At 39.1% G+C, this 19,877-nt stretch overlaps 1 protein-coding gene across 1 annotated transcript in view; it reads left to right on the top strand.

Annotated features, from left to right (window-relative positions):
* Positions 1 to 19,877, top strand: part of gmds (GDP-mannose 4,6-dehydratase) — a 165,887-nt gene that overhangs the window by 62,802 nt on the left and 83,208 nt on the right. The window contains exon 7 of the mRNA XM_044128217.1: positions 241 to 368. Coding sequence (XP_043984152.1) covers positions 241 to 368 — 128 coding nt within the window. The remainder of the gene's footprint in view (positions 1 to 240; positions 369 to 19,877) is intronic.

Here is a 19,877-nt window from a genome sequence, read left to right as displayed (position 1 = left end):
TGACATGACAATTTCAAAACTGCTTTTTGTACTTACTCTGGTTATATTTGTCTGATGATCAAATTTATCAAATGATCTTAAACAAGTCAGGAGAATTAGGGAAGCAAAAATAGACAAAAACTGTAAGGGGACAAATGCTTTTTAACAGCATTGTATTTGCTTCTTGTTTTTCATTCATCTGCTGGTGAATGTTAGAATGAATTGAACCCGTTTTATATCCTGAATTCAAATTTTTTTCAGGGGCAAATTTTGTCACACGGAAGATCAGCCGTTCTGTGGCAAAGATTCACCTGGGCCAGCTGGAGAGCTTCAGCCTCGGGAACCTGGACTCCAAGAGGGACTGGGGCCACGCCAAGGACTATGTGGAGGTAAAACACACAAACACACAACTCAGAAATCCACACAACCGTCTGTGCACAGCTTCAAAGCTGAACGGCGTTCAGATGTGCACATAGTACTAACGGGGCATGTTTTCCCAGATCATTTAAGGCCATAATATGTGATCAGCGTGAAGCCTTCTATGATTCTCTGCCAAAAGAGATTTGGAGATAGAGAAAGAGAAAGAGAGGGCTGCATGCTGTGAGGCCACAGACTGTACTCTGGTTTCCCACAACTCACCCATGTCCCAGATCCCTTCAGGCCCACATCGCCATCCCCTGATGGCTGCAGAAGAAAGGGCGATATTAGGAGAACACTGCGTCCTGGGGACGATGACAGAAATACTGTGTTTGTGTTAAGGTAATGGTGCCAGCAGCAAGCAGAGAGAGGCGTGGGGAGATGAAACGAACAGTGGGGTCGCTTCGTCCAGGAGCAGACAGCTGAGTGTTTTTGAAAGTGTGTGTTATCCCTCTTGTGCATGTGTGTGTATGGAAGCATCCATTCCTGCATGTGTGTTGAAGTGTGTGATAGGTCAAGGTCGTAACGTGTGCATGGCTATTGAGATGAAAGACTCAATGGGTTGCCATGTCTAACAGCAAACCTCTTGCAGTGAACTGTGTTGTTATTGGCAGGTGATGGTTGTGAATGTGACGGTGGAGGAAGGGTGGGGTTTCTAAGACCTGAGTTAGGGTGAAAAGGTTATGGAGCGCTGCTTCAGCTAAACAGTGTGGGGTCAAATGTGTCAGATCTGGTTAGTGCTATAATGCTATGGTTTGAATGGTTTGTTGGAAATGAAGCTTCAGTCATTGCATTATTATGGGAAGTCAGGTCAGTAGACAAGAAGATTTAAACGGACAAAAAGAGGAAGGCATATTTGAAATATGCATTGCTGGTGGGGGTGTAGTGGTACACATAATGACTCTTTGGTCTATACAAACTAAATAAAAGTTGCAAAATGGTATGTTCTTAAATGTCAAAGCTTCATCTTCCAAAAGGAATTTATTAAAGTAAAATAGTTTTGCTAACAAAACAGGATTTGTCAGCTACAGCGTAAAATGTAATAAGTTCACTTTACTTAAAAAAAGTTAGGAAACCGATTGCCTCAAAATCTCCAAGTAAAGTAGCTAATTCATTTTAAGGTGTTATTGCTAAAAATAACTATGTTGAGGGTACTCCAAATTCAGAGTATAAATAAGTCCAAAGAGCAAGCACATGGCATGTGGAAGATTTCCAAGATCATTCATGACAAGACGTCCTTCCAAAATGATGGCAGTACTTGAAGACTGGAGGTGCAGTGAGTCAGTGGAGGCCTGCCTGTCCTCAGGAATGATGGTCAGGATCCCAGTGGGGGTGTGAGACACGTCTGGGTCTTTGCAGTCCTGACAATAGAAGCAACACAATTACATATCAACGTAACACTTCTTCATCATGGCTGCTTCTCCTGCAGTTTACAGCTGTCCCACCTATGGCAGTCTACTCATCATAAGCCTTCTATAACAGTACAGCGGCTTTTTTAACCCGCCAACATCTTTATCCTTATCCCTTTTCCTTTTTTTGTTTTGCGCCCCGGACAGCTTTTTTGCTCTGCCGCTCCATCTTGTTGCCACTAAATAAACATATTTTCGACTAACGTTGGTCCCAGGCATTGCTAAATCATTACACATAAAGTTAACCTCAAAACCTGGACTTACGGATGAATTATACGGCCGAGATAACAAATATAAGTTTGCTAAAAAACAGTGGGACTTACCGTGACAAAACATAGCTGCAGCAATCGCCGTATTGTTGACAGTTTGGCGCTTCTTTCAAACACGTCGTCACTCGTCAGTGGCCAGCTGCGCATGTGCGTTCAACGAGAGCTGCCGAATGATGCCGAGTTTTTTGCTGGTTATGCAGATGCGTTTTGCTCACTCATAACTCCAAGTTCGGGTTACTTGCTGCTGATGAGTTTGATTACTTGCCTCAGTAGAAAGTTGTCTTTGCTAAGTTTAAGTTAGTATAGTCAACAGAGTAAGCTGGAATGAGTTAAGGTCACTTTTCTTTTTGAGTAAGATATACTATTACATTTTACAGTGTAGTAACTTTTAAACGCCTTCAGGGAACTGTATTTTTGGCTAGTTGTAGTTTTAAACCATATTCAGTAAACTACACTGACCATAATATCAGTATGCAAGGACTGATGGAGAACAAAATGGGCATACTTGGACTTATTTTAGTGAATCATGCATGTAAGTTTGAGACTGTTATGAAAAATGTTTAGTTTAGTTTTAACTGCAGGTTTGACTAAAAGTATAAATGTTCTTATTTTGCTAGGAAAACATTGGTTCTTGGATACCATTGAGAACATTTTTTCGTCTAGATATGTTCTTCTAGCTGGAATTTCATAGCTGCAGCCTTCTGTTGAGAGATTTGTGTGAGTACTTGCCTGTCCAGGACGCCCTGGGTTGAGATGCACCAGGTTTCCTGTGGGAACCGCGACATTCCAGCTCTGGTGGATCAGGCACCTCCTGTTTCGGAAAGTTTTTTTTTTTTTCTTTTTATTTCCAGGAAGCCAAACAGAAGCTGGAGGTACAGAAGGGGAACCGATGCAGAGGAGAGATTGTGCAATTTTTGTACGTTATATGTTACTGAACTATCTCCCTAGTTGAAAGCCCAACCCAACCACCAGACCACCAGAGGTCACGTTTGACACTAATGCCCCCCATGGTGCCCGTTCAGAAACTACCAACTTTGTGTCACTATGGCAGAGCCAAACAACTACCCATCAGTAAACAGAACCATCTGCCTCTGCTTTTGGGCTGACAACTGCTTTTCCTCGCTTTCTGTCTCCCTCTCGTCACCCCACCCAGGACAGGGAAATTGCTCCTAATTGGCTGTGGATGAATTGCGGGTGGCAGGAGGGGCGTGCTATGTGTCTGCTCTAACGACGTCTGAAGGCGTGCGGCTGGCTGGGCATCGTCTCAGCCGGGTATCGGGTATCCGTCGCAGCCAGGCAGACAGACCTCGGGCTGCCCAGTCGCTCTCAATGGAGCCCTTTATAGTTATCGTAATCTGAAATAGATGTCAGGAGCTCAATGCTTTAGTATAAAATCATCAAATAAAATAATTTAAATCCCCCTGATCTCATTTTCCGTAAGAGGGATTGGAATTTTTCAGTTTGATGACTACATTTAAAGCCTAATTTGGTTCAACGGCTCTGTGATACAGGACAGATTCCTGATTCTGAGTCTGCAAAAGAGAAAAAAAACCACAGGCATTACTCACATAATGCTCTAAATGAGCACATATAGATGCAGGAGTAGGCCATACATGGATGGTACAGCTGTGTTGATACCATAATTCTACCGATGTCTAGTTTTTGGCAGTTAAAAGATATTTTGTGCACATAGAAGAGAGTTTGGAGTAACTGGTACAGCTTTATGGTTTAGGCTTCTTTTTTTTCTCACCAGGCCTCACTTTCTCATGTTTCTGAAACTTTTCTTTGCTACTTTGTTTCAGTGTTCCTACATATTCAAGAAAAATCTGGAAAGGATGAAATTTGCTTTCATCACTTTCCAGGCCTAGATAGATGAGAACAAAAGAAAAAAGGACTGTGAATAGAGTTTAGTTTCCAGAATCTAAAAGATAAACAAATCTGAATCTCTGGATTTGTATCTCTGAGCACAGAAAATTGTTTTCTTCCATTGATCTATTTTTAACTTGCATCTTTAGCTTATGTCCTTACTTGATTGTTTTCTTACGGACTTCCAGACCTTAGCATCACTTGCATTTCAGTATCTGTTTGATAACAGTTTTTTCTCATGTGTATCATACACCAATATTAATTTATTTGTCCTTTATTACACAAGTAAATGTGCAACATTTGCCTTAATATATCCACATCTGCAAAAATAACAAAACAACAAACAAAACACCAGTAATTTAGCTCTTTTTTATCTGCAGTACTTAAGCTGCCATAAGACATATAAAATATGTGTTAAGGTACAAGTAATTCTCCCACTAAATTAACGTTCTTAAGTTAAAATTTGGATTTTTATTCATTGTTTGAGCAATATTGAGGTGATGAAATCAAAGATTTATAATTTTAAGGCTTTTTATTCATTGAATTTATTAGGTTTTTATGATCATGCATGGAAATGCATGGGTTGGAAAGAACTGTGTGTACACAGTTATTTGTTTCCACAAATGCAAGGAGGGTATTAAAGTAGACGGCGTCACATAGCTGTCAGTGCTTTTTTTTTTTTTTTTTTTAAGAAACACTGACAAACTTCTCTTTTATATACTTGCCATCATGGGTCTTTAGAGCTGTGAATCAGGGAGCTGATAAATACCTTTCCTTGCTCAGTAAGGTTTTAATAAACACAGCTGGGGTGGTAAAAACTTACAATGAGAGCTAATAGGGCAGAGGGGAGCGGGTGTTAGGTTTCATCACCAAAACCTCCCTGTCAATGACGACAGCTTCGCGACCTCTGAACCCCTGCTGGCACAGAACACCCAAATCAACAGAAGTGTAGATCATTCAGCGAAGCAGGACTTGTGTGACTGTGGCTGCTGTCATGGTGATGTGACATCCAGAACAGACAGTATGAATAAACACCACCAGTGGTGTGTGGGCACGGGTTGGTTCATGCTTGATTCTGTTTTAAAGTCATCAACTGCAGGTGAAATTCAATCCCCTAAACTTCAACCAGAAGCTTAGTTAGCAGGAGTTTAATCTGCCTACTGGCTCAAAGTAATGAAACCCCACAGCCCCTAAAACTACTACAAGTATTTATATATACATAGAGCTATTTTTGTGCATATACACTACTAAAAGGGGGGACAGTTAAAATGATAGAAACTTTGTTAATGCTAGAACTTCACGAAAAGAACCTTATGTGAGTTGGAGGTCTATAGATTCTGCTTACAGGACTTTTAAGGTATTTTATTATTTGCCTACTTGCCTTCACATGTTTACATTAAGATAAATACATTTATGGGAGACATAAAAAATTTCCTGTTAATCAAACATTTCCGTTGAAAAACAAGGCTTTAATTTTCTTATTTTTTGTGTTGAATTAGCCTGGAAAAAAAATAGATTTTTGCTCTAGGCTTTGCTTCAGAAGGTGTGGACCTTTGACTATTGAGAAACGAGTGCTTGCTGAACTTGTGGACCTACACAATCGCTAATGTTTGGCCATGACATATGTAATCCACCAGCTTCATGAAGCGTACTGGAAATTGCAAGAGCTGTTAAACAAGGCCACAACATCTTTGGAAGCATGGCCAAGACCAATTAGAGTGGCCGATTAGTTGACCACACTCCCAAATATTGAATAAATATTGACAACATTTTTCGTTTGGCTCGGCACTTCTCTCTTTGCAGTGGAGGATGGTTGTTTACAATGCAGTCAAATTCTGATACGCTTCATAGTCTCAGAATTACAAACGTTTGCGATGGGGTAAAATTTAAAATGTCTACAAAGTCCGCACCTCCAGACCTATGACCTAAAATTGCAGAATATTAGGTCATAGATCTTTCTGTTATCTGTTCTTCTTTTGTTAGGGCAGCAAAAGGGAGTCAGTTTTACACAATCACTCTTTATTTATCTTCCTCCTGCATCGTGAACATTTTTAACTTCTCCATGCCTGTTTCTGTCCCTCTGGTATGATGCCACAGAAAACACTCAGCCAATGTTCAGTGATTTAAGATGTGGACTCCGATGGGGCGAGAAAGCCTCCCCCAAGATCTATTTTAAGTCACTCAATTCATCATTCCTATCATCATGTCTCCTCCAGTGCCTCCCTGAAAGCCTTTCTGAGTCCAAGTTGCATCTGTCAGTACGTGCTTGCCACTCTTTTATACTAATTGGAAAATGGAAATTGAAATTTAAGAGTTTTATTGGGTTTGTAGAACATTTAGGGAGTTAACATGTGGTCTACCAGCTCAAGTTGGTAAACAACTTGAAGAAAATTTAATGCAGTGTTTTTGACAATTAGTGCAATTAGAGCAGATTGTTTTAAGCCCTCTGAAAGAATTAGCTAAACTGTTGCTGCCCGATTTAAACTTAGCTGCAGCTGGTGATCTCTTTCAGGCAGACTGGCTTAAATTCTCCCCTGCCAGGCTGAGGATGAAAGCAGATGCTCTGCTGCTTCTTCTCTAGCAGGTTTTTTCCTCGGCTTTCTCTTTAATGTTTTATGTAACAAGAATCCTCAGCCTGAATCCTCGCGCAGAAAGGAATCACACAGACTGACTTGAGTGCCGTTTTGGTGTCTTTATAAACGGATACAGTCGTAACTGTGCTTTTTGGAGTATGCAGCAGCTCTGCCATCTGTTCAGGGCTGAATTGTTGAATTTCAACAGGTTTGCTAGATGACGGGTTTGTGGCTGGAGTGACGTCCATCACACATGCAAAGGAAAAAAAAAAAACCTTCCACCTGGAAAGATGCAGTTGAGCAGCAGGAGAGAAGGTTAGGGAGGAGCAAATAATGGATGGTTTGACGTCTCCAGAGGGGGTTGCTGGTGGGGAGATTAGGGACCCTCCTGAGCATTCAACAGGCGAAGACAGAGGTGCAGGAGTCAGCTGGTGGAGGCAAGACAGTAAAAAAATAAATAAATAGTAAAAATAAAATGTAATGTAGATCTTTTCCCCATTTTCTGACTCTCATTGGAAGTGTCAGTAACTCCTTAATGTGTCCATTTCTTCTTGCCAGAGAAAAATTTTTAATGAACAGAGGCTTTTTTTGATTATCAATGGGTTACTTATTGTAGTCAGGCAAAGTTGCTCTATTTCTGCGTATGTATTGGAAACTGAAGTGCATGGTGAAAATAAAGGCCCCCACATACTTCATGCAGAGTGATGAAATCGGCTCTCTTTGACAGACGCGTGATGGAAATTGTGTCATTGTGTTCCCAGAAATGCATCTGCCTTCCGAAGCCGACACCAGGCCGTCGTCAAATTATTTCAGCAGAGCTCTATGCAAAGTGTTTTCTGATTGGACAAAAGTTTGTTGTTGTGTTTCATACAGAAATGCTCTCAGACAGAAATATTTATATTTTCTTCAAATATTCAACTTCAACTATCTGGTTTTTGTATCTGTTAGAGACATAAATATTTTTTGAGGAACTTTTATCTGTACATTTGTACCGTTGTTCTCTAAATAACTACTATAACTCCTGGATGGAAATTCTAATGTTGTTGCCTGTGGAGGAGGCTGTCTGTAGAAAAGTGTGGCACTAGATCTGTGACCGTTTCATGAAAACAAAACACAGGATTCAGGGAGGGAGGGGAAAGCCATTCACAAATTAAATTCATACCAAGCTGACAGTTAATGACAAAGTAACTTTTATATGAAAAGAAAGTCACGCATGACTGAACTGATTCTAAATGGTGTCCCTGAACATGGGCCTGAGTGTGACTGTGAACAGTTCTAATAGAAGAAAGGACAAGAGCTTCATTGCGATGGATTTAAATAGAACATCTCAAGAAAAAAAAATAAAGAAATTAGCCAGTGTTTAAGTGTACAACATTACTTTAGAATCATTATTCAATATTGCACTAAAATATGTGTCTGTTGCACCGTTAGTAATAATAAAGGGATCAAAAAAGCTTTTATGAATCTGTAGGAGTTTCAACAGCAGAAACCTGCTTTGATTAGCTTTAAAAAGAAAACAGGTGGCTAACCCACCGCAATCAACTGTACAGCTTAAACGTTGAATCCAGCATGTCAGAGTTAACTGCAGCAGTGGATAAGAAGCACTATAAATATGTTTTAATTATTCAGCAGTAAAAGTGTCTATATGGGTATAGAGAACATATGTGATTTTTTTAAATTTTTTTAATGCAAACAAGTTTCAAAACTTGTCTTAAAAAAACTGCAGAGTCTGATGTTGTGATATTTTAGGGAGTATCACTGTGATGCAGGGAGTGAGAGAGGCCCTTGCTGCACTAGCAGACAGGGCTAATGGAGTTGAGGGATGTTTGTAGGGTTGGGGGCACTAGGGTCATCTCATTTTAATTGTCTGAGGAGTCTGGCAGACTCTTTGCGACTGGAATGTTTGTGACCTCCTCCTTTGCGCCTTCACACTCCCTCGCTCTCTGCGTCTCTCTCAGTGTCAGACGGTCGAGCGGTTCGTGGGAAGATTCTTAGTCCAGATTGTCGAAATTAAGCCAAATATCACAAGAGCTCAGTGACATTATCAGCTCTTTTTTTCTGTCTCACAGTTCTCTGTCTGTTTTCTTGTCTTGATTACATTTTTGTTTGACTGGCTGACCTTTGTGACTCTGCTTTTTGTGTCTGCGTGTTCACATAAAGTGGGAACTGTAAATGTTTTATGCATGTGTACACTTCTGTGGGAGCATCTGTCCTCCTGCTCCTTGTCTATAAATAAAACAAGCTTGTTCACGGCCCTTGCATGTCACGTTCTGGCACTTTGTCTGGAATTTCTGCATCACACTGCAGTAAATTTGTTAGGTTTTAAAAGGGATTCTTGTTTTAGCGATCATTGCACCCAGGTGGCATATATTTCATCCTCACTACCAATTATAATTCTATTCATGAGGTGGCGCCAAAAACACTACAGATAAATATGATAGCAAGTAGGATGACAAGTAGAAGGAAACTAAGAGATGGAAATTATATTTCAAGGTTATGTCTTTCAGTGGCAATCAGGGTTTAAATGAATTTCAGATTTCTATTTGTTTTTTTAGGTTTTGATCTCAATAAATAAAAGTTGCTTTGAATTCTTAGACAAATATCTTTACTTTTCTACTAGGCAGGTAACAACTTGGCATATTATTACAGCTATTAGAATAGACTGAGAAACAGTTGACAGATAAGGCTGTAGTGCAGCTTTTTATAACATAAACATAATGAATAGAAAATATTTAGATAATTTAGGTCAAAGGTGTAAGATATTCACTAAACCAATTCTTCTAGTTTTGTTCCCAGACATAACTGAGAGAACAAAAAGATACACGTCATATTTCACAATCACCACATTTGCCACAGTAACCCGAGACCTTATGATGAATAGATTCCTTTAAAAAATACCAACAAAAAAACCCTGGATTTGACATAACTGATTTCAACAAAGCTGCACGTTTCTGGATTTTAGATAGGTGCCTGAACAATGCTGCAAAATGGAGCAATTGCTCCCAAATTTTGATGTTAGGGCTGCAGCTGTGTTTGCTTTTTTATTTATTTATTTATTTATTTGGCAAAATTGAAAAAAAAAACAAACAAAAAAAACAATCACCACCTGGAGTCTGACAGATCTACAAATTCTTTATGAATTCTTATCAAGTTTTTTTGAATAGATAGCTAAACCAGTCTATTCAACATTTCCAGGTCTTTCTTTTAAAATCTATGTTTAAGTTTTATTACTTTTCTTTTTGATAAAAATGTTACAAGTCACTACTTTCACCAAAAGAAGCTGTGAATTTGATGGGTTTTTTTTGGCTTCCTCAGTTTCAATTCAAATGCTTTTCAACATTAGTACATTGGAGTAGAAGTAAATATATAAAACAAAAAAATTTCTAATTATTTTCTTTTTTGGGTTATGGTGGGGGTTACAGCCGTAGGAGTTGAACTCACATCCAACCCCGCAGAGAGCTTTCTGTGGTCTATTGAGCATGGCAGAGACAACGTCCCCAGAAGTCCGTTTCAAGCGCCGCGAGTGGCTTAAAGGGAATGGAAACATTTGTTGGGTCACAGCACTGAAAGCCTGTCTTCCTTACTTTAACAAAGCCAAATTGCTTCCTTATGTTGTCTGTTTTTTTATTATACTTTTAGTAAATCTACACTCACACAGACGAATAATATTAAATCTGGTGGTCGATGCAAAAACTCCTAAAAACCCTCATTCAGATGCTTGATCCTCATGCACAAGCATACATGAAGGCAGGTTGGTAAATGTACACTAAATAATACATCTGTCTTAATCTGTTTGAGCACAGATAAAAAGATGTGGATGAACCATAAAAATCTCTGGTGGTTTCTCACAAAGCAGCACGTTGGTGTCCAGTTACATTATTGTCCAGTGACTTTAGAGACCAGTTCATAATTGGTGCAGAAATGCTTCGCAGAGGTGTTGGTCCAATGGATGAAGAGAGAACTGATGCCGCATTCAGAGCTGCACCACAATGAGGCATTCAGACATTGCTGCTCAAATTCAGCTTCATCCTTATTAAAACTTAAAGTTGCATATTTGCTTTTAGAAGGTGGAACTTTCTATGGGAGTGCTTGCAATCTCTGTTTTAATCAAGAATCCCCATGCAGTGTGAGTGTGTGTGTTTTTGTTTAAGCTAAGTGGAGACCCTGCAGCAATAATGGTGGATTGTTTTTATTTGAAAATCACCCCAGAGTTGCAGGTTTTGCACCCTGCATGACCTCCGTTGACCTGATCATCACCTCTTTGAAACTCTTTTATCCGAGCTAGCGCTGAACTACCTCCATCTTTCTTTTCTCTTTTCCAAATGTTCTCATTGCTCCTTCATTTACTTCTTTTGTCAACCTCACCCATCCTTAGTCAGCATCCTTTCTACTGAGTCACACTTGCAACTTGTGACTCATACTTGTGCACACATGCTTAATCAAGCTGAATGGTTCCACATCTGTCTTGACATTTGCTATAAAAAGAGTCTTGCACTAAACACAACAGGCCTCTTATTATATCATTACAGAGCCACAAGCGGCAGACAGCTAGCTGACTTCTGCTTCTCTGACTTTGGCTTTCTGTGGAACAAAGGGATAACTATAAAAATGGCTGGAGACAGAAAGAAGAGGAAAAAGATGTGGGTGGTGCCTCAGATTAAGAGGTGGGGAACATTTGTTTGGGAGGGGGAATCCCTGCCACTTCTCTGTGCTGCAAGGGCTTCATGGCTCCAGGGGCCTGACCAACTCAAAATTTTGTTTATGCCTGTGGGCCAAAAGGGAGAGACGGTGGCCATGTTCAGCAGCTACATGAAAGGCCCCGAGTGCTCTAATGAGATGTAATTACCACAGGGATGTGCTGCGAGATTAGGCAACAAGGAGGAAAACAGAATGAGCAAGCACACTTCACCTCAGCCTGTGTTTACTCCCTGACTTTACAAATCTTCCAGTAATTTACAAGCTAGTAGCTCACCTCTTTGCTCTTCAAACCAGTGTGACCACAAAGTATAGATCTGGTGGAGACTGTCATGGTTTGTCATGCTTGTTTTATTATTCAAGCGGTTATGTCATAGTCGACTATGATATGCGGCAAAGTGGACAACCTGGAATGCCACGTTAATGGGAATATTTAAATACATATGCACATAAATTAGGAATACATTAGTGAATATAGACAGTGCAAAAGAAAATGCAACACTTTTATTTTAAAATTTTTGCTGCCATTTTTATGCCACAAAATAAAATAAAAGCACATTCCCTTCTCCAGACATTTTACCCTAAAACATAAGCCTTTGAATTTATGTTTGATGTATTTTTAATATTTACTCAAAAAACAGAAAGGAAAATTCAATTCAATATCGAACGCTATGTAATTATGTATGAAAGTAAACTCGCCAGTAATATTACTGCACACACATAGCCTGTTTTGTCAATGGAACTGCGCTAAATCTTCACGGTATGTACTCAGCTAGATGTTTGAAATATTTTGGGGATTTTGGAAAATTTTTCAAAAATCGCTTGCAGTTACCATTTTCTTAAGGAACAAGGAGGAAATAAAGCATCACTTATATGATAATTTTCTTCTAGTTTTTATATAAAAAGTATTATAGATTAACTATTAAATTTAATATTGAAAAATAAATACATGGAAGGGCTATTTATTTATTACTTCAAAGTTAGTTGAGTTAAATGTAGATGTAAAATGACAATTTATTGGCAATATAAGAAGATAGATTAAGTTTATCTTGAGTTTGGTGAATAAATAAAGATATGCTTAGAACCTCAAACAAACCACAGGCCAGCTTTGACTTTAATAGTGTCTGTATTATAATTTGTGTGATTGTCCCACTACTTGACAAAATCTAAGAAAGTAATTAATGAAACTAGAAAAAATATAAACTATTTTGTGTTTATTTGGGAGATGCATCCTCTTTATGTGGCTGCCTCAGGGTGTAGGATGTTGCCTTTCATGTCATAAAGGCCTGCGTTCGCTGACCATGATGAGCTCCTTAATGGTCTGGAACTGGAAATATGGCCGTTTGTATTTACAGGCCATTTAGAGCTTTCCACTGGCATTCACACTCTGTAACCAGAGAAAGCACAGGTTGCTGTGCAGCAAACGCCACCCCACGTGCCCTGTACACCTCAGCCAGTAAGAGCTCTATATATGCGTTGCCGGGTTTGCGAGCTTGTGAACGCCAGCTGCCTCAAAATAGCTCGCACCCCCAATTACTGCTGCAAACACAGGTGTGGAAAGCCAGGCTGCCCTCCACCCAAATCCCACAGCCTCCATGCAGCACACAACACCCTGTGTGTTCCAGTTTGAGAGCACACACACACACACACACACACACCAACAGGAGATTTGCATGTGTGTTCAAGTGTTGGGGAGAGAAAGAGTTTGTGTTTGTATATGAGCGAGTCCAGACCACACCCTTTGAAGTTGACTGCGCAGTGTGCTGGGGTTTGGCAGCGGACATGCAGCCCCTCCGCTGGCCGGCTGGAAACTGTATACCCCACATCAATCAGGTCTGCCACACATAAATTATTCATAATCCATGCACACGCACTCTAAAACACAGACTTCCTTATCCTCAGAATGTAGTTTTTGTTTCTTATGACTTCAGTTTGGAGAGAAGTGAAAATAGTGATTGGTGGTGCTGTTGGGGGTCTGCCTCCGGTTAGAATGAGAAGCTAAATAGGATTTTTTGAGATAGAAAATGAGAAACTTTAGGCCGCCTCCTATCTGATTTAGATGAAAATTATACTTTGAGAAGCACTGTTTTATCCTACAATGCCTGTAGAAGACTTGGAAGTAGTTTTACCCTAACAATAAAACACCTCTAAATCCATCAATAAATAAATAAATAAATAAAACAAGAGGGTTAGGTATTTTTCACACTGAATTAAACACTCATGAATTATTTATTTTTTTATTTAATATTAGCCACTACTTACTCTTTTTTTCTCTTCTCCCATCTTATTTCTAAATTGGATTATATCCCTTTAGCAGTCTAAGAAATAAATTTGAGTCTGCAGCATAAGACTTCCTTGCGTTTTTCAGCAAATTGGGTCACAATTTGGAGGTGTGTGTGCTTCTCTCCAGTGAAATTCATGACAAGCCCAGCTCATACTGATGTCTATGTGTAATATTCATAATTGTTTCTTTGTCATTTTTGTTGTGGACAGCTGGGTTGTCTAATTATAGAAGTATTTAGTGAAATGTCTTTACTAAATCTAGAAAGTAAAATATCTACATCACCACCCTTTTCCATTTGTTTCTTGTGCTGTTTTATTTTTTTTTTATTTTTACCTGTATTCTTTAACAAACGCTGGAGGACTGCAGAGAACAGGATACCTCTGTCTGTATTGATACAGAACTGGATTCTATTTTGAAATTAAGTAATGTTTGATGGTTGTTTACAACTAAGTGAAGAAATGCATACCTCTATTTTTAAGTTTTTATTTCCAAAGCACAAAGAATACTATTTAGCATTGCTTTATGTTGTATCATCACAAACATATTTGATCTGGCTGCTTGTCCACAGAATATCTTCTCTCCGTGCCAATCATTTCCTCAATTTCAGAAAGATGCTGAAATGGATTTCATCCAAATTTCTTTGAACTCTTGTCGAGCTATAAAAACATCTTAAGGAAGTGAAATCGAAGCGCCAAGGCTTTGTCGGAGAGAAGCAGACTGGACCTCTGAGAAAAAAATGACTAAAATTTGAATTGACAATTACCTCCTGAGTCGTTACATCTTCAGACAAATATAGAGACCATATGAAGTCCAGACACACAACATCTGTTTAGCTGAACTAGACCAAACTGTGCCTAATGTATTTCCAAAGCTTGTTTATATTCATATGAAGTCAGTGTTGAATTATTGATTAGGGGAAAAGTGTGAGGTTGGCACGCTGGGCTGTTTGTCACAGAGGAAGGGTGTTTCCTGCTCAGGCACCAGCAGTTGCCCGTTCTGCTCACTTGTCCGTCTGCGTCTTCTCTTTCTCACTCTCTCCATGTCTTTTTCACTTTGAGGCTCAAAATGATGAAGCCAAATGGAAAGTGACCCTTGGCAGCCAGATGTGTATTAAACACAGTGGGTCACTGTCGGAGGAACATGCTGGCAACTTTTAGCAAAAAGGAACTGGTGACTTACTCAGACTTCATTATGAATTTATTTTTTACCAAGGAGTTCAGGAACTCGCTGCGAAGTCATGCTCATGTATGCTGAGAGTCTTGGCGAGAAGCAAATGTTGGGGCATTTGAAGACGATAAAATAAATTGATTTTGCCAAATAAACTTAGGTGCCAGTTTTAAAAATACACCCTGGAAACAAAGGGTATTGTTGATGTAGAGATTTGACTTCTACGGGAATGATTTTACACTGTTACAGTAGCTGTGGGGCCTCACTTTGGGGTGGGGAATGATTTTGTGTGTGTCTGTGTGTGTGTGGGCTAGGACAGGATATGAGGAAACCTCTGAGCAGCTCTGTGGATAGTTGTTCCCATTAACTTGGAACGTTTAGTTTAAACAGACACCAAGCCGAGTTCAGGTCCAGTTCGCCCCCTGAATGCACATGTGCGTACATTTGTTTATAAAAGTTATGGACATTTTATCTTGCATTTGACCAAAACCTGATTAAAGGAGGATTATTAGTTGTGTGTGTACATAATTGCATTGAATGAGCTTGTTGTGAGACCACCTGTGGTTTCAAGCACAACCAGATCCCACTGAATCCCCCATTCCGCCCACTCAGCTCTTTCCTTGGGGCAGGGCATGACAGTGGCTTACTCCAGCACACACACACCCAAGGAGCCAAAGAGGCATCATTGACCTTCCAGATATCAACAACTTTGGTGTTAGGGCCTATTGCTTGGTCAGACATAAAAATAAGGTTGTTAAATTACTTGAAAAGTAGAAACAGTAAAGCTGGTCCTATCTTCATTTTTAATTGGATTTAATTGGACTGAAATATCAGTCAATCCATCAATCTAACTGATATTTCAGTCAATGAGATCTAAACAGTCTGAGTACAGAAAACAGTTCAATTTGAGTTTGATGTTGCCTGATAGTTTCTCTGTGCTTATTCGCAGTTCCCCTTACCATAAAAAACAAAGACACTGTTTTACAATTCTGGTATCACAGACAGTAAACATGTCTCTATTTGTTAGATATGTCAATAATAGTGTGACAAAATTGAGATATTTTCAGACTATATTACCTGTCTCACAACAGGAGGGCTTATCCATATTTCTGCTGTTTTTGAGGCATGTCCTGGCATGGCCAGTCATGTTTATCCGCATTTACATAACAGTCCAGAAGTTTTTGCAATCATGTATTTATAGAATATGAACACTTATAAGGCCAAAATTTGTATTTATGTCAGACATTAATTTAATCTATTTTGTTGTGATAACCGCTCCTTGATATTTTTTATCTGCGGTTCAGTTTACTGTTTAAAATAAGAACGTTGGCGCTTCAACTGCTTCAAAGTCTGAACTGTATTAGTGTGTGAAGGAAGATAGGGATTGAAGGAGATGGATCCAGATGATCCTCTGTGGCGCCCCCTACAGGAAGCCTATATAGGAAGGAGCTTCTAAAATCATACTTTTGAATATATGTTGTAGGCTGCTGCATGGTTTTCTAAAAATTCTTAATTTATCCTCTGAACTTTGAAATTTGTTTATCAGGAGAATTAAACAGGGCTAAATTGTGCAAGTTGCAAATCATCATCATTGTCATTAATATTTGTATTATTTTATTTATTTATTATGTCTGTCTGCATAGAGTTGAAAAACTAAAGAATCAAAAAAAGTAGTTACCATATTTTCAGAACTATGTCACACCACTTTTTTACATAGTTTGGCTTGTTCCGCGAGTTATAATCCAGTGCAGAAAATACTGCATTTTTTGTAGGATTTACTTTTTTTTTTTTAAGCTGTTTTAATTTATCAATAAAGAGTTATTAAGTATTTTGTATGACTAACTGAATGCCTGTTCACTTTCCAAGCCAACTGTTGGCTTTCTGCTGGTTAGCTCCTTTCACTTGTTGTTTTCCAGCATTTTTAATGGCCATATTCTGAAACAAATTTTGTGAATTACCCTGTGATGTGACCCCCACTGCATTTGCTGCTGACCCCATCCATCTCCATTAGGCTTCAATTATTGAGTACCATTGTAATTGCTGTTTGAGAAATGTTGGTATGTCGACAACGTCCAGACTTGAGCGATAACTCATCACCCACGGCCAACTCACTAAAGTCCTGCCAGTCCATCCTGGGTCCACCGAGGGCAGAGTGGAAAGGTTAAAAAGGGCCAACCGGTGAGGGATCCAGAGAGAGGTCGTGGCTCTGGTGAGAAGCACTGCCAATGTCCACTCCCAGAATTCCATACTGGAGTCAGCCTCTACTGACCACGCTGAGAATCATGGGAAAAAGTGGTTCACAATTAATCACAACCAATGAAGTGGAACTAGCCTTTATGAGACAGAACCAACAGAGGTTATTGATGTGTATGAAGGCAGAAGACTGAACATTTTTGCTGTGATGCTCTCTGCTGCCAACTGTCTTACTGCTAAGGCCAGACAGTTAAAATATACACACACACACATAAACACACTCTGCTTTTAGATCCAAATAAATCGGATTACTCCTTGTGCTCAAACGCATTTATTTTTATTTTTTATTAGGTTTATTAAACTACCAAGCCAAATATGTAGTTAATTTCTTCTGGTTCCCATATCCAATATTACAATACAGTTATATTTATTTCATATTTAACTTTTATTTGATTAGATTTTTATTTAATAAGTCCACTAATGGGTATATATGTCTAAAGGCAGCATGAGATTATATCAGATTTAAATTATTTCTACCGTGCTTGGGTGTTACTGTTTTTAAGATGTGCAAAACATGTGGAAACATTGAAGCCAAAAAGAATTGTCACTTATATTTATTTATTATTTCAGAATTTAATTATGAAATATTTAAAATGCTTTAATTTAAATGTTAATCGGGACAGTATTTTGTAAATGTATTTTTTGACCCCTACATTTATTTATTTATTTTTTTTCAAAATGAAATATTATACCTACTTTTTGATTTTATAATGTTATTCCCTTATCACAACCATACCTGCAGTGCTGTTTTGATTCTTTCATGCATGTTCGAGAAATCCTTGAATCTCCGGTGGCAACCATTCAACTCCATTTTGTATGACTAACTGAAACACCTATGTGGACCAAATGCCGCCTACAAGGCACAACTCCTCCTGGGAGTCACAGTTTCAAAGTTTCAGAACTTCTGCATTTCAGATCACCTCTCCCCCCACGATTTCTCCACTCAGCTCCTACAGACTATTCCTCGGTAATTAGCAAACACTCGGTAAAACTGAGATACCTTTTAGTGCAACACTGATAACATTAATAGCTTCAAAGAGGAGCTTTGTTGTAAGGACTTCCTGAAGAAGTGTTAAACCAATTATAGAGTTTGAAATATACAACATTTTTATAATGCAATCAAATAATATTACTTGATTGTGCTATATTTATAAATATAAACTATTTATTTACTATTTATTGCTGTTTGAGAAAATGTTGGTATGTTGACAATGTCCAGTCCTATTCAAATATTTTAACCAAATACTTTATTTGGTTAAAATATTTTAATAGGTCATTTTTACCAAACGTCTTTCAAGACTTCAAAATGATTTCACAATCAAGATGTTGCTGTCTTGCAAATATCTGATTTGAACCACGTCCTACTTTTGTTTCCTTTTTTCTTTATTCTGGAATTTTTCCTCTGTTTCATGGTATCTCTTTTCCATCCACAGGTAATATTGGAATCTTTTAACTTTGACTTAGTCAGTGTCAGTTTGTATTATATTTCATGAACTTCCATAGGTTCTTTCTCCAAGTATTGTTTCTTTCATTGTGAATGAAAAATCATTTCCTCTACCCACATATAGCCACCATCATTAGTCAATTTTTTAAAAAATAAGTGAAGACACATCTGTGGACATCTCACTAAGCCCATTGTGAGGGGTGCGTAGAATCCTCAAGCTGAATACAGAGTGTTGAAAGCAGACCAGTGAAATGTGAAGGCTAGCCGAGTCTCATGTCTGTCTTGAGTATTAGCACCTCTCTGTAGACTCTGCAATGTTCCACTTTGCCACAGAGAAAACTGATGACAAGTCGCCTGCAGCAAAGCCTGTTGACATTCAACAATACCCTCAAAGCACACAAACATCTCTGAATTTTGTTTTCCACACCTTGAAATACACAGTATTTCATTGTAGACACTGCAAAACATCATAAGATCCCCTTATTGAGTCCAAATAAGGTAATTGACAAAATGCATTGGCTCTCTCAAGCATTCCTTTCTTATTTTGCATGGACTACACAATAAATGCAGCCAATTTGTTCTTAACAGAAACTTTGTAGCTGCTAGCCCCAGGACACGAATGAAGTGTGTCTGCCTCTGCCTCACAAAGCATGAATCATGGTTGATCGCTGAAATGTTAGAATGTTGGGTGCAGAGCGTGTGTGCAACGCAAACCACCATCTGTCGTCTCTTTGTTACTCTGTGTAAAAAGATTTAGGGTTGGCAGAGGTTGCACATGACGCCCTGCTCCTACATTTCAGACCCTCCCACCGTCTTTAAGTGCTCCAGGCTCTTCTTTTTCTTGTCCTGTCTGAGATGGAGATGTGTGGGATAGTATTTGAGACCAACAGGCCAATGTCTGCCATTTGGTGCTGCATGTGCTGTCTTTATCCTCACCGTGAAATCCTGTCCTCAGAAGTAGCAGCAGTGTGATTGTGACACCTCAACCAGACCAGCCCTAAAGTCAAAGGCCACACTCACATTTTTAAAGAGGGTTTACTCTCAGCACATTTCAAAAGGAAAGGTCGTCAAGTTTGAACCCAAGACACTGCACAGTAATTGTACTCCTTAACATTTAACCTTAAAATGTTGGCGTACCAAAGAGCCTGACTGGCAGTGGACCACATGCGTTCCGATAAACTCTGGTTAGGAATGATTAGGGAATCTTTAATCTTCTAGCTATCAAGACTCATCCTCCCACTAACATTAATCAGCTGGCAGCATACTGTAAATTCCCGTGGTCAGCCTCCCATATCAAATGATTGCTTTAACTTTTGCAGTCCCTCTTGGCAAGAGCTGAGAGCAGAGTGGCAGGAAAGAAAACAAAAGACACCATTTGTAGAGGTTTCTTTGCACAGCTGGTCAGGGACAGGTGTGTGTCTGTCTCTGTTGGTGACTGTGAATGATGTTACCAGCAGGTTTTCTGTTTAAGGGTCAGGGTCATAAATCAGGGTTGGTAATCTTCACAGCAATGACGCTGGT

This window comes from Gambusia affinis, linkage group LG10, assembly GCF_019740435.1.
Source record: "Gambusia affinis linkage group LG10, SWU_Gaff_1.0, whole genome shotgun sequence".
In the NCBI taxonomy this organism is placed as follows: domain Eukaryota; kingdom Metazoa; phylum Chordata; class Actinopteri; order Cyprinodontiformes; family Poeciliidae; genus Gambusia; species Gambusia affinis.
Note: the sequence above shows the minus strand (reverse complement) of the source record. Positions and strands in the feature narration are given on the sequence as shown.